Source organism: Rhinopithecus bieti, unplaced genomic scaffold (assembly GCF_001698545.2).
Source record: "Rhinopithecus bieti isolate Rb0 unplaced genomic scaffold, ASM169854v2 scaffold_3521, whole genome shotgun sequence".
Lineage (NCBI taxonomy): Eukaryota > Metazoa > Chordata > Mammalia > Primates > Cercopithecidae > Rhinopithecus > Rhinopithecus bieti.
In genome coordinates this window covers 384444-399898 of record NW_016804218.1, presented here as the reverse complement: position 1 = coordinate 399898, position 15455 = coordinate 384444, and the positions used below count along the sequence as shown (strand labels likewise).

At 37.3% G+C, this 15455-nt stretch overlaps 1 protein-coding gene across 1 annotated transcript in view; it reads right to left on the bottom strand.

Annotated features, from left to right (window-relative positions):
• OXCT1 (3-oxoacid CoA-transferase 1) overlaps positions 1-15455 on the bottom strand; it is a 145380-nt gene that overhangs the window by 93935 nt on the left and 35990 nt on the right. Inside the window, exons 7-8 of the mRNA XM_017867294.1 lie at positions 6713-6885; positions 5635-5715 (exon numbers count right to left, since the gene is read on the bottom strand). Coding sequence (XP_017722783.1) covers positions 5635-5715; positions 6713-6885 — 254 coding nt within the window. The remainder of the gene's footprint in view (positions 1-5634; positions 5716-6712; positions 6886-15455) is intronic.

Here is a 15455-nt window from a genome sequence, read left to right as displayed (position 1 = left end):
AATGTTCTTCCTTTTCTAGTCTACTAACTATAGGCAATCAAGTTCTTGTCCTGGGTCAAGCAGCCAGGAGGATTCTTCAGGAAGCTGGGTTCTAATCTAGAGTGCCTGGCTCCAGAGCACACATATCAACCATACCCTGTACCTTTTCTTCCCTCTCACACAACTCCTCAACTAAGTGGGAGGTTTAAGAACACTTGGGAATAAAATACTAGTGACATTCCCATTAAAATAAGACACAAAATCACAAAAGAAATAGAGTCAATAAATACATGAAAAATATTTCATGTCTCTTGTCAAAGATATCGAGTTAAAACTATAGGGTGGCATTTTTCACCTAGCAAGTTATCAACTGTTTAAAGTACAACATCCATGTTGTTGAGAGTAGTTCCAAATGATACTTTTACATATCACTGAGGGGTTATAACTAAAGTTATCTTTCTAGAGAATAATTTAGCAATACTTTCCAAAACCTTAAAATGTTGATGCTCATATAAAGAAAACTACTTCTAGAAATGTGGTCAAATAATCAGACATGCACAAAAACAATATTCACTAAAGCATTAATAGTGAAAGATGGAAAACACGAAAGTCCAACAATAGAATTGTTGATATGTTTTACTATTAAAATATCTTCCTTTAGGGATTAGTGAGCTGCAAAAACATGCTTAATGTTTTATGTAATGAAATACACATTATACTAAAATGGTCCCTATTTTATAAAAAAGAAACATTATGTATGAACAGGAATTAAAGAAAATCAAGCCAAGACACTTCCATGTTTTCTCTCAAGTCTCTTTGTTCCATGCAGAAAGTGTCTCCCCATCCCATTATGGCCCATCCTCACCCTAATGTCAATCAAGACGGCAAGTGTAAAATGCCTCAAGTCTTCTCCTTCCTTCACAAATGACCTTATTTTTCTTGTTTATCTGCATAAACAAGGCCAAGAAGTAGACAGGGGTTGCGTGGGGTTAGTGCCATAAACTCTCAGCAAACCACCACCATCAGGATCCCACAGCAATCAGTATCTTTATTATTGAATTGAGCACTCACTGCTCTATGTACAACTTATTTTCAGGTTAGTCTTATCTCAACTAGATTGTAAGATGCTCTGAAACACAGTGTCTTATGTAGCAAATCCTTAACATTTGTGTACCTAATAGCCATGTTGTTGGCTACATCCCCAAGCAACTCTGAAGGTAGCAATTTGTAGTTTTGGTAAGCTAGAAACTTCACTCAATATGCAGCTGAAATGGACTTCAAAGACAATTACCTGTCTCCCACATTTAAACAAAGAATTATTTTTATCTACACAGGGACACACATGCAGTCACTTCCTGAAGAAAACATTGCCTCTTTATGAAAGTCAGTACACAGTGCCAATAAAGTGGTTCTTAGATGTTTAGGAAAAATACAAGAAATGAAATATAAAATTCAACAATGGCTCAGAATCAGAGCATGAACAAGTCTATCATATATTCTACATGGAAACAAAAATAGGCAATTTATTAATCTTTCGGGAAGCATTCTAACCAACATATGGTTTAATTCCAAGGAGTGTAATTGATAGATTATTTGGTAAGAGTTTGTTTAGTTTTATAAGAAAACACCAAACTGCAAAAGAAGCTGTATAGTATTTTGCATTCTCACCAGCAATGACTGAGAGTGCCTGTGGTTTTACTTCCTCATCAGCATTTGGTTGTTAGTGTTCTGACTTTTAGTCATTCTAATAGGTGTGTAATGGTATCTCATTTAGGTTTGCAATTCCCTAACGATATGATGTTAAGCATCTTCTCACATGCTTATTTGCCATTTGTGTACCTTCTCTGGTAAGGTGCCTGTTCAGATTTTACCTATTTTGTGGTAGGGTGATTTTCTTATTGTTGAGTTTTAATTGTTTTTGTATATATTTGACACCAGTCTTTTATATGATACATGTTTCAAATATATTCTCCCAAACCACAGTTTGCCATTTTTTTCCCTGTACAGTGCCTTCTACAGAGCAGTGGTTTTTAATTTTAATGAAGTCCAACCTATCAAGTTTTCTCTCATGGATCATGTTTTATCTTAAAAGCATGGCCACTTTTCCTTGTTATTTCCTATGAGTTTTCTATTTTACACTTTACATTTAGGTCTTTACACCTTCTTGAGTTAGTTTTGTCAGGTATTTTAATAGAATTTAAATAAGAAATTGAGAACCAAAAAGGTAAAAAAGCACGCAGGTGACACGATCTAGTAACTGCAGGAGGAACAAAGAGAAGTAAATTGAACTGGTGCTGGGGCCAGGGGTTTCTGAGAGCTGGGATCCAGACCCCTAATGGGAGTCACAGGAAGCAGCCAGTACTGATACTTCTGAAGCTCATGAGGCTAGTTCTGCAGTAGTGGTTTGGGAGTTGGGGGGAGACCAAAAGTAAGAACTGCCACACTATAAACATTAAGAATTGTTCTGTTTTTGTGGAGAATTGACCTTTTTATCATTACGCACCACTTCTCTTTATACCTAATAGTTTTCCTTGCTTTGAAGTCTACTTTGTCTGAAATTAATATAATTGCTCCAACTTTTGTTTTGTTTTGTTTTGAGACAGTGTCACTCTTTTGCCTAGGCTGGAGTTCAAGGATCTTAGCTCACTGCAACCTCCGCCTCCCAGGTTCAAGCGATTCTCCTGACTCAGCCTCCCAAGTAGGTGGGATTACAGGCATGTGCCACTATGCCTGGCTAATTTTTGTATTTTTAGTAGAGACAGGGTTTCGCCATGTTCATCAGGCTGCTCTTGAACTCTAATCCGCCTGCCTTGGCCTCCCAAAGTGCTGGGATTACAGGTCTGAGCCATCGTGCCCAGCCTAATTGCTCCAGCTTTCTTTTGATTAATGTTAGAATAATTTTTTCCATCCATCTCTTTACTTGTAATTTGTGTCTACATATTAAAGTGGATTTCTTGTAGACAACATATAGCTGAGTCTTGTTTTTAATCCACTTTGAGTCTTAATTGTTTGGTATGCTTAGACCAGTAATGTTCAAATTATTTAGTTGGATTAATATCTACCATATTTACTACTATCCTCATCATGGTCCTTGTTCTTTATTCTTTTTGCCCTCCACTCTTTTCTGCATTCTTTAGTTTTAATTAACCTTTTCCATATAATTCTTTTTCTGCTTTTTTTGTTACACTTGAGTTTGCAATATACATTTACAATTAATCCAAGTCCTCTTTCAAATAACACTATATCACACTATATTACTTCACAGGTAGTGCAAATATCTTAAAACATGGTATCCCCAGCACTTGTCTCTTATAACATTGCTATCATTCATTTTATTTGAAGGCCGGCCTTGTTAACGCTCTGGGTATATTTCAAAATGTCCACTTTTCCCCACTCTCCTTGCCAGAAGCACAAGGAAATTTTCCTTTGGTCTTCACCAAAACTCTGGTAGGGATCCCAGAGGTAAAACTCACAGAAATATGAAGCCCCTCCCAAGACCAGACCACTCTGGGGTTTAATTCTCAAACTTGTCCACATGAGCCTCCAACAATTCATCAATTACAGTTTGAGATTTTCTACCCCAGGAGAGGTTCCCATGGAGATTTCTGCTACTAGGCTTCTACTCCAGTAAGTTGTGATTCTCCATATTAGCCCGTCTCTCTCCAATTTGGGGGGTAGTGGTTTGCCCTGTGACTTTAATCCTCTGATGGATCTAAGAAGAATTGTGGATTTTTCAGTTTATTCAGCATTTTTCTTATTGTGAGAATGGGTGTGGCAACTTCCCATCTCCTTGCATGTTTGACCTGAAATTGGAAGTGGCTATTTTTTAAATAATCATTACCAGTAGTTATTACATAGAATCCTAAAATTTCTATTTTGAATTCAAACAACTATGTAACACTATCTATCTCATTTTCAATTGAGGGGAAAAAATTATATCTTCCTAAAATGCGAAGGTTCTCATTTTACAGCTTTTAGGAGATTATCCTATTTCATACGCTCTTAAAAGGTTAACATTACTGAGCAATTCTTAATTCTGCATTTATGAAAGTATTAACATTATTCTGGGGCAACACTAAGTTAACTGAAAAATTCAGTCATCTAAAGGTCTATGAGCCTGCAAGTAAGGAGACTGTAAATTAGATAAAATTGTTAACATTGCAAAGCATAATGTAAAATGCACCTCAAAATATACCAAACATCATTTGTTTTTGCTTCAGAACATACGTTTTAGAGGCACAAAGAAGTGTTTAGATCTTAACTCTTCCCCCTGCCACCTCTGTTATCTTAAAGTCTTTCCTTATCCTTACTTGTTCTTCTATAAAATATAGACAATAAAACCTACCTCACTGGGTTACTATAAAGTGCTTTGCATGTAAGTTCATGGTATAAACAGAAGTTGTCACTATTCTTGTTTTCATAATTATTAGGCTATATATCTCCTTCAACTGATATTACCACTATTGAAAATATTTCAATTATAGCATCTACCATACTCTGTGTAGAGCACACTTTAGCTATATAGAGTCTACTTGGACCATTTCACTGCCCATATTTCCTGGGAATGAATTTCATTAAGAAAGTTTTCCATTCCATTTTCCTATCTCCTTATAAAGCCTAGTCCTCAATCTACATATAAAATATTACCTTGTACCTTAAAAACACAAACCACAGAGGAAAGATAAGTGAAAACATTTTGAGTGCAAACATATTCAGATGCCAATAGCACTGAACAAAAAACTATAAATAAAACAGCAGCTAAAATACTTTTATAGCAGAAGCTGAGTTATAAAATGTCTTTCAGATTCTACTTAATACTACTTTTATTTCTAAAGGTCTAATTCCAATTCTAAGAAGCCAATTCAAGATGAATGAGTTTTGTAAATTTCTCAGAGAAATTTAAATTACACCAAAACTTTCAAACTCATTCTTAATCTCATAGCTTTTTATAGTTAACCTGTATTCGTCTGAGTTTGGTAATAACAATGAATTTTTCTCGAGTTTTGTCTGTGTCGGCAAAGTTTTCCAAAATTTAAAATGAAATTCAAAACTGAACAGAACTTTTCACAATACATGGCAAAACTTGTATCCTTTTCTGCAATTATTAAGGAAACTAAAATAGATTCCTTAAATGAATGACCCAGATCCTTTTCACAGAAGGCACAGAAAAGGTAGCAGGGTTCTTCACATTCCAGTTTAACTTTCCTCAGGTGGGATTTGTATTTAGAATTCTGAAGAACCCAAATGTGTTACTCAGTGGCAGAAACACTGTATATTATCATTAAACTTCAAAAGCTGAATCAGAGAGAAGGTGACGTATACTTTTGGACATGAGTGGCTGAAGAATCTGAATGTGGACTTTGTTACTCAGTGGCAGAAACACTGTATTATCATTAAACTTGAAAAAGCTGAATCAGAGAAGGTAACCTCTAGTCTTAGACATGAGTGAACTTGATTTCTTCATGGAATAAACCACAGAGCAGAAGACCATTACATTCTAACAGTTAAGTAATTCTTAGTTCCTAGTCTTAGGAACTATTAATTGTTTTAAACTGTTCCATCCAAAACAAAAGATGTTTTCATAATTCTATAAAATTCAATAAGGCAAAGCTATCATAAGGAAGAAAAGAAAATACTTCCTTCCACATAACTTACATTTTGAACCTTAAGTCCCTCTTTGTTCACGGACTGGTATGCCCACAGGTGAACAGAAAGCATCAATATCTGAGGCCCTCTTTATTTATGCCGCCAAAAGAACAACAACAGATGTGACTTTTGTTCAAAAGAAGTCAAATAGCAACATTGTCTTCTCCGCACTGCTGCCTGTTACAGAGGTCTTCACTCGCGCCTCCCTCTCCTCAGTGTGCAAATGGCAAACTCTAAGGAAAACTCATGGCATCCAGTATGGCGAAGAAGAGGACAACAGCTCCCAGAACAATAAGATCACTGAAAGTAGTGGTGTTGGACAAGTTGGTATTGGCGCTGTGCTATCAAACAGCATTCTTGGGAAAGTCTCTGGCCTGATGACACTTGCTCTTGTGATGTTTTTCGAAGATAAGCTTGAAAGGAGAAATGATGCGATATGCAGCTACTGGGAGCTTTTTTTCCCTTCACGATGCCTAAACCATTGTGGCAGATAAAAGATTATTCTGTGACTCCTGCCAATTCTAAGATTGTAGTGCGGGTAAACTGCGGAGTCCGTCAGAGAAGGTTGGACGAGTTCGTATCTCTAAATTACTGGCTGCCAGGAGGAACATATTAATGTTTTTCATATCTTCATTATACAGTCCTCAGATTGCTCAAATCTACAGTCCTGTATTGCCAATCATAATTAGATGGTTTCCAACCCAGTGGACATTCTTACATATGTTACCTGGAAACTAAGTGGATTACCCACACAGTTTCTGTGTTCAGTTGGGAGCCGACCGCAATGATTGGAAGTGGATTGTAATTTGGATTATCGGCTAGATTTCGCTAAACCTTTAAATGGCCTGAAAAACTTGGCACTTCTCCCAGCAGCTCGCCATGGGTGGATTGTTGGGGACACATGGCGACTCAAGTGTGGCTGTCGTGGATGTGGCGTGAATGCGTGGCTAGGTTGCTCTGCTCTCCAGGAGGTTGAACATCCAGAAAGTGGGAAACTCGACAATAGATAGTAGAAATTTGGAAGGAACTGCATAAGATGGTGGTTGAAAAGTTGCCTATGAGTTTTCATCAAGCTAAAAGGATATACCCTAAGTCTTGGGCTATGGATTAAGGTGTGAGATGTCCTGATCTTATTGAATCCATGTTTGAAAAGTCTATCCAGAGCATTCATTCCCAATGTGCAACAATGGTAAAAGGGGGGATGACTGGCATTGAGAATGAAATCTTCCTGACGCCCTTCCCCGTATAATCCTTCAATGCCTGAGGATTAACCAGCCCGTATCAACCAGAAGCTAAGAGAAGGATGAATGAAGTTGCTCAGACTCAAGAAAAGTGCAGATACCCCCACCCTGTGGCGGAATCCAGCGAAACGGACTTAAAAGACCTGTGACTACTTCGGGTCCTTCCTAGGCTATAGAACATTTAAAAACTACAAATCGTTATTAAGATCTTCTGCGATCAGTCTTTACGGTTTTCCCAATTCCCTTGTACTATGGGAAGTCCATGCAGTTTGGCCTTTGATCTTCTTCAATTTAGTTTGAAATTTGGGCTCTCACAGAATCAAAGCCTATGCTCTGGTTTAACTGCTTGCAATATGGAGCTCTTGAACAAATAAAAAAAATTAACTATTGTAGTGTGAAAAAAAAAAAAGAAAGTCAAATAGCTCTTGCCTCCTCTCTCATCACATGATCTCTTTGTGCACACCCACTCCTCCTCCAATTTAGGCCATGAGTGGAAGCAGCATGAGGCCCTCACCATACACAGCTGCCCAGTCTTGGACTTTCTACCCACCAAAATCATGAGCTAAGTAAACTTTTATTTATTAAAGAATAAAAAAGTCAAGTGGTTATTCAGTACGAGCAAGTTTTAAGCAGAAAATAACTTTAATCTTCATCCCAAACCAAAATATGTGAATCTTTTGAGCCAAAGTATAAAAAGAGATAAAATGGGTCATTAATGCTCCATACTTCAAACACAAAGGCAGAGAGAGGTCATCAATTTGAGGGTGTACAACTCAAGCTAATGAAGTGACAGATTTATAAGAACCTTCCTCTCTTGAAGGTGTCCACAATATTCCCCTCAAGAGTCATTATAGTTTTTGCTTGATGTAAGGTATCAGCATGTTTAAGTTGATTTTATGGACTTCAGATACTGGCTAGTTTTCTGAAGGATTTAAGCTAACAATATTTTTAAAACAAAATTTAGTTTTTTGATCATGCACTAAGATTCTAGGAATTGGAGGCATTATGGAATTTTCATTTTCTTAGATCAAGAACTTTGGAAGACAGGGAAAGGATACAGAGGATGTGCCTTGCCACCTGCCATTTATAATGTAGTTCAATAGTCATCATCACTGGGTCAATGAGAACAACAGTCATCTAGGGTTTATTAATTAAAGCAGCAGGAGGGATTAAGGTGAGAATGTAGCACTTCAAAGCTTTAAAAACACACTGAAATGCTCTATCCTACTGATGCTCAAAATAAACCCATGAAATGAGCAAACAACAGAGGCTGTAAGGAAGCCGAGATTCTAAAGTCATTTGTCTAAGGTTGCAAAAGTAGTGAGAAGCAAATCTTAATCTCAGATTCTGTTAAAAAAAAAAAAAAGAAAGAAAGAAAAGAAAAAAGATAAGACTCCTCAGGATTAGTCCCAGAGCTTCTTTCCCTATGTGATCTTTTCCATTCCATAACCCTAACTCAAGTATTTGTGAATTATCCCCAAATGTGTAACTACCTTCCCGACCTCCCCTCTGACCACTACACATAACATATCCATCTGCACCTGTGTCACTACCAATTGAATGCCTAAGAAGCCAATCAATCCTAAGCGAGCTCTTGATTCATTCCCCCAACAGGTTCATTCAAGGTTTCTCATCTCAGTAAGTGATATATCATTGCTCAAGCCAAGGGTAGGAGTAATTTTAATTTCTACCTTTCCTCTATCCAGGCTCTCCCCCTCTAAGGCATGGGCATGTTGGATAGATTCCTCTCCCAACATACTGTATCTCTTAATTCTATCCTTCTCTCCACCACTCAAGTCCAAGCCACCATCAAGCACTCACCTAGATCACAACGGTCTCCTCATTGGTCTGCCCCTTTGTGCCTCTAAAGTCTGTTCTACATACAACATGCAAACTAAAATTATGACCTTTCCAAATGCACTTAAAATCCAAGCTCCTACAAATGCCTATATACCTACCTACATTCAGATTTTTATAATTCCTCTTTATACATATCCTGAAATAAAGCCTCAATATTGTCAGAGTAACCAGAAAGTCACAGAGGGACTCAGGACTTAAGCCAAGTCTTCTAAGTGTCCTTTTCATGAAGCCATTCAACTGCCTAGGTTTCTAGTCCAAGAAATTTATCGACGTCAGTTTTCTCATTTACAATATTGTAACAAAACTGCTTCTCCTCCAACTTCACCTGGTGATTAGAGGATCCGATGAGATATTATATGTGAAAGTGATTTGAAAAGCCCAAAGCATTATGCAAAGTAACATCAAACACATGGTACTGCAGAAATGGTGCTCAAGTGTGAAGTTCTGAACACTGTTTATAAGAAAGGGGAGTTAAGTGAATCGAGCTAAATAATTGACTTGCCACTCATCACTAACCTTGGCTGTTTCAGTCCTTTTCTGCTGCGTAAGAGAACTGGTGCAAGACAAGAAAGCACATTGCTACCCTGGTTAGACTTCCTGATTTGAGGCTTTACCTTACCAACAAATAAGAATTAAATAAGTCTTACAAAAGTGTTTCTAACCAAAAAGAAAACAGAGAGTTACAAGGCAGTTTAGAAAGCTGGTGGGGGGAAAACAAAGTAATCAGTCTCACCATCCTCAAAGTCTCTCCATCACTGCCTTCCTCCTCCTAAGATGCTGATGATACAGATGAAAAATCAGATATATAAGGCTCTCCCAAACCCCAAGAACACAGCATGACTTCAACCCTGGACTATTTCTGTAGCTCTTGGAAACTGCCAGCCAGCAGAAGCTACAGCCACGTGCTGGACACTAGTTAGGCTGGAGGAGATTCCACCTGTTATCCTGGTTACTGACATTCATCTGGCTGTGCATTTTTTGTTTGTTTCATTTTGTTTTTGAGATGGAGTTTTGCTCTTGTTGCCCAGGCTGGAGTGCACTGGTAAAAATCTCCTCTCACTGCAATCTCTGCCTCCCAGGTTCAAGCAATTCTCCTGCCTCAGCCTCCCGAGTAGCTGGGATTACAGGTGCTTGCCACCATGTCCCGCTAATTTTTTTTTCTTTTGCATTTTTAGTAGAGACGAGGTTTCACCATGTTGGCCAGGATGGCCAGGCTGGTCTCAAACTCCTGACCTCAGGTGATCCACCCTCCTAGGCCTCCCAAAGTGCTAGGATTACAAGCATGAGCCACTGCACATGGCCTGGCTGTACATTTCTATACATGAGAAACTGGCCCTCAAGTATAAGTCAAATAATCAAGAAAAAGGCAAGTGCTTCTAATGAGTCCATCAATATGTAATTACATCATATTAATGTCAGATCTATTGATAGAGGCATTGTGCTTTTAAAAGATGGTAGCAACTAGAGCTGGATACACAAATTGCTTGCACAAGATCTTCCCTTCATAGACGCCCCATAACCAGTTCCACAAAATTGCAGTCATTTCTCAGCATCTATACAAATTCACATTATTCTAATTAACTTTCTATTCATTGCCTTCACACCAGCTATTTCAGTTCTACTTAACTATGTTGGTCCTTCAAGAAATACTAAGTGACTTAATATGTTCAGACTACAGAAATAGAAGTTATGCTGTAAATGAAGGGTCTGCACACTTTTTTCTGTGAAAGATTAAATAGTATTTTAGGTTTTGCAGGGTACACACTGTTACATACATTTTTTAAAAAATGGTCTTTTCAAAATATAAAAATATTCTTAGCTCTTGGACTGTACAAAAACAGGCCATGGACTGTACTTTGTCAATCCTTGTAAGTAATAACTGTGAACTAATATTACAGAGGAAAAAAAAATGTTCTATACAACATGAATCATCCTCTCATTTAATACAAACCACGTTAGTTCAACAGGCTCTCCTGATGTCCTGAATTAGCAAGTTCTATATTAGAGAAGGATGAGGAATATGCCCTATGTTTCATGAGGCAAAAAAATTCCAAAAAATTCCACCCAGATTTTTCTCTTAAGTGTTCAAGGATAAAAGATGTTCAACAAGGACTATGAAGCATCACTTATAATGTGTATATTTATAACATTTAAAAGCCTGGATGTACATAATACAGGTTAATAAAAACACAAACTTGAGGCCTGAAAACTATAACTAAAGACAAAAGCCAAAAATAGCCAGGATAAAATTCACCGATCCATCAAGAAAGGGGAATATATTATTTAAATGACTTTCTTTTAGGATCTCTATACAAACTATAAAAAATAGCTCCAAAATTTTGTAAGGATAATGGCATACAAATGACTTGCTGTAATTGGTATTTTTACCACACAATGCAATGAAGTCCATTGTACTTGAGATAATGGAACTCTCTCACATAGCTGCAGCATTGTTACCAAGCAACAAGAAATAAAATGTCAAGATTAGCACTTTGTTTAATACATTTTTATCAGCAATAAACTATTTCTATTCTGCTATTCTTCTGGGTGTAAATGGTCATTAAGTTAAGAATTATATTTGTTAATATACAAGCGTATGTAAAATAATGCAGTAAGTTAATACTAGGCATTCATTCAAGTCCATATTTTTATATTTATTGCTTCCTTGGTAGAAACAGCAAATACTAACATAACAGTAATTCTATTAGGTTATTTTGCCAAACTACTCAACTGCAATATGTCTTCATTGAGTACATATTCATTAGCATCCAAATATTTTCAAACCAACCTAGCATTTCATGAAAACTCAAGGAAACGAATGAATTGTCTTTAAATACTGCTTATGTTAGGATATTATATTTTCAAAGCATTCTATACCTGGCTAAATATGTGGCACAGAACTTACAGATCTCTTTAAGAATGATTTAGTAATCAATTTTAAAAAGTCCAAAAGCACAAGTAAAATATTATAACTAAAAAACAATAAGGAAAATAAATGTAAGTTGAAGATTTTATATAATTTACCATGTCTAAAAAATCAACCTGTGTAAAATGATATCCATTACTCACCACATCCATCCCAAAAGTTAACACTTAGGAAGGTGATAGTATTCTGCCGAAGGACGAAGGATTCTTCAGGGAGGGTTGGTGGAAGGAAGGTATTTCTTTTTTCCATATTGTATCAAACAGACACTTTTCTTTTTCTCTTAAAAGAACTTGTGTCAAGTGTTCAACTCAACTGGCCCATGTGAGTAGATTCAAGAAGATTAGGAACAGTTTCTTGCTAACCTCATTCTACATAGCTAACTGAAATAGAGAGCTTTAACAGGTAAATTCTAAAGTGCAGCAAAGAGCATGTAGCATAGTAAGTTCACACGGTGAATGCCAAATCTGACATTTCAGCCAAGTTCTCACAAATATGCCTCCATATGTCAGAGATATTTATGTGTGAATGTATTTCACACAGGAATGAGCCTGTGTATGGATGTGTGTGTTCTTGAAATGGAATCTAATGACGTTTTTCAACATGGTGAGAAGTCTTTGTCTTATATGGACAGAAGCTCCATTTTTCTTCCTACCCCAACTTTCTTTTATTGTCTCTTGAAAATTATGAGTTCTACTGCTTTTAAAACTGTATCATTAGGGATTAGCAGTCTAAAGAACAACAAAAATTTAAGAGGGAAGGAATTATGCTTACTCCTTAGGTATTTTCATTTCTCTAAAGCAGGAAGCAAGATGGCCCAAATCTCTAAACACTGATATATTAATTGGCCTGCTTAATAATGAAAATTAAATGTTCATAGGATCCACTTTAGTGCTTAAGTCACCTGGTTAAAATCCACTGTGTTCCCACCTTCTATTGTAAAGTAAAACAAACAGCTTGATCACTTCTAAGATAATGTATGATGAATTATTAACACAAAGCTCTCCAAACAGGGCCAGAGTCACAAATACCAGGAGGCTCCAATGTCAAAAGTCACAAAGTCTTTGAAAAAGATACTGCCATTACTCTCGAGAAAGTTAATTCTCGAGACTCCATACCCTACGGCCATACAATGAAAATAGTTTGTCATCCCTGTTCTCCAAACCCACAAGGGATGCTCTTGCCTCAGGCCTCTGCACATACTACTCATTTGGCCCTAAAAGGCTCCACCATCAGTTAGCTGCAAATCTAGCTTCCTCACTCTCTTGAGGTCTTTACTCAGAAGTCATCTCACCAAGGCCTTTCACAGTACCACCCTAAGTTTCAGTTTCTTTCCCTGACATTTCAGGCACCTTTTCACGCTTTGTTTTTCCTCCCTTAACACTTAGCAATATCAAATATACTACAAATTTTACTTATTATTCATCCTATTATCAACATAGACCATCAGAATGTAAACTCCATCATGAGAGCAGTGAATTTTGTTTTTTTCACTGCTATATTTCCAGAACCTATAAAAATACCTAGTACACTAGAATTTGAATATCAGTGAACTTTCCCTATCTTTGCACTGTAATATCTGGTACTTGCTTCAAATCAATTAGAGGAGGGAGAAGGCAAAGAGATGGGGATATGAATGGGGCAGGAGTGACCATGGGTTGATAGTCATTGGAGCTAAAGTGTTGGGCTCAGGAAGGTACATTATACTCCTCTGGTTACTATTGTATATGTTCATTATCCTCCAAAATAAACATTTAAAATGAAAATTTGTATTATCAGTTACACTGCAATCTTTACCTTTCCTCATTCACCAACCAGAAACACTACATGTCTGCTTGGCAGGACGGCAGACACACCCATGATCTTTTCCTCTGATCAATCCCCTAAAAAGAGATAGAGAGGTGGTGGAGCAAGATGGTGGAAATGAAGCCATTTGTCCACACCTCAGGAGCACCAAATTTTAACAACTATCTGTATACAGAAAAGCACCATCACAAGAACCAAAAATCAGACAGCATTTGGGGAACTCACAGCTCTGAAGGTAAGAACGCAGACCTGGCTGGCTTCACCACCTGTTTATTGTAGAGCCCCAGGGCCTTGAGTTAAAATAAGTAGTAGTCAGGTAGTAGTTACAGCAGGTCTTGGGCAAAACCCAGTGCTTTAGGCCTGACCCAGCACAGTCCCAGTGGTGGTGGCCATAGGGGTGTGTTTGAATAACCACACCCCCAGTTCCAGGGGGTTCAGCACAGAGAGAGAGAGAGTGTGTCCACTTGTTTGGAAGAAAGTAAGGGAAAACAACAGCAGTATCTACTGGTAACCCAGAAAATTCTTCTGGGTATTAACTAAGGCCATCAAGACAATACCTCTTACAAGTTTACAAAAACCACAGCAATTATGATTGGAGCCCAAGTCCCTCTGAATACCTAGAAAGCGTTCCCAAGGAAAGGCATTAACAAGACAAGACTGCAAAGACTACAATAAATACCTAACCCTTTAACGCCCAAACACCAACAAACATCTATAGGCCTCAAGACAATCTCAGGAAGCATGACCTCACCAAACAAAATATGGCACCAGAGACCAATACTGGGGAAACAGAGATATGTGACCTTTCAGACAGAATTCAAAATAGTTGTTTTGAGGAAATGCAAAGAAATCCAAGATAACAAAGAAAGAATTCAGAATCCTATCAGATAAATTTAACAGATTGAAATAATTTAAAAGAATCAAGCAGAAATTCTACATTTGAAAAATGCAACTGACATACTGCTGAATGCATCAGAGTCTCTTAAATAGCAGAACTGATCAAGCAGAAGAAAATCACTAAGCTTGAAGACAGGCTTTTTGAAAATACAGTCAGAGGAGACAAAAGAAAAAAAAAGAACAATGAAGCACTCCTACAATATCCAGAAAATAGCCTCGAATGGGCCAATACTAAGAGTTACTGGCCTTAAAGAAGAGGTAGAGAAAGAGATAGGAGTAAAAGGTTTATTCAAAGGGATAACAAAATTTCCCAAACCTAGAGAAAGATAAACATTCAAGTACAAGAAGGTTATAGAACACCAAGCAAATTTAACCCAAGGAAGACTACCTCCAAAGCTACCTTTTGGGAGTTAATCAAACTTCCAAAAAATCAATGATAAATAATTCTAAAAGCAGTAAGAGAAAAGGAGAAAAGAAACAACAGACAACAGAGCTCCAATATGTCTGGCAACTGACTTTTCAGTGGAAACATTACAAACCAGGAGAAAAGAGCATGACATATTTAAAGGACTGAAGGAAATAAACTTTTGCCCTAGAATAGTATATATGGCAAAACATCCTTCAAACACAGAGGAAAAATAAAGAACTTCCAAGGCAACCAAAATCGGAGGGATTTCATCAACTCCAGACCTGTCCTACAAAAAGTGATAGAGGAAGTTCTTTGATCTGGAAAAAAAAAAAAAAAGGATGTTAATGAGCAAAAGAGAAATCATCTGACGATACAAAACTCACTGCTAATAATAAGCACACATAAAAACAGGGGATATTATTAATATAACATTGTAACTGTGGTATGTAAACACTCTTAAGCATAAAGACTAAATAAAGAACCAATTAGAATAACTACAGTAACTTCAAGACATAGCACAATAAGAAATCAAGAGAAACAAAAAATTAAAAAGCATAGGGATGAAGTAAAAGTGTAGAGTTTTGGCTGGACACAGTGGCTCATGCCTGTAATCCCTGCACTTTGGGAGGCCGAGGTGGGTGGATCACCTGAGGTCGGGAGTTCGAGACCAGCTGGCCAACATGATGAAACCCTA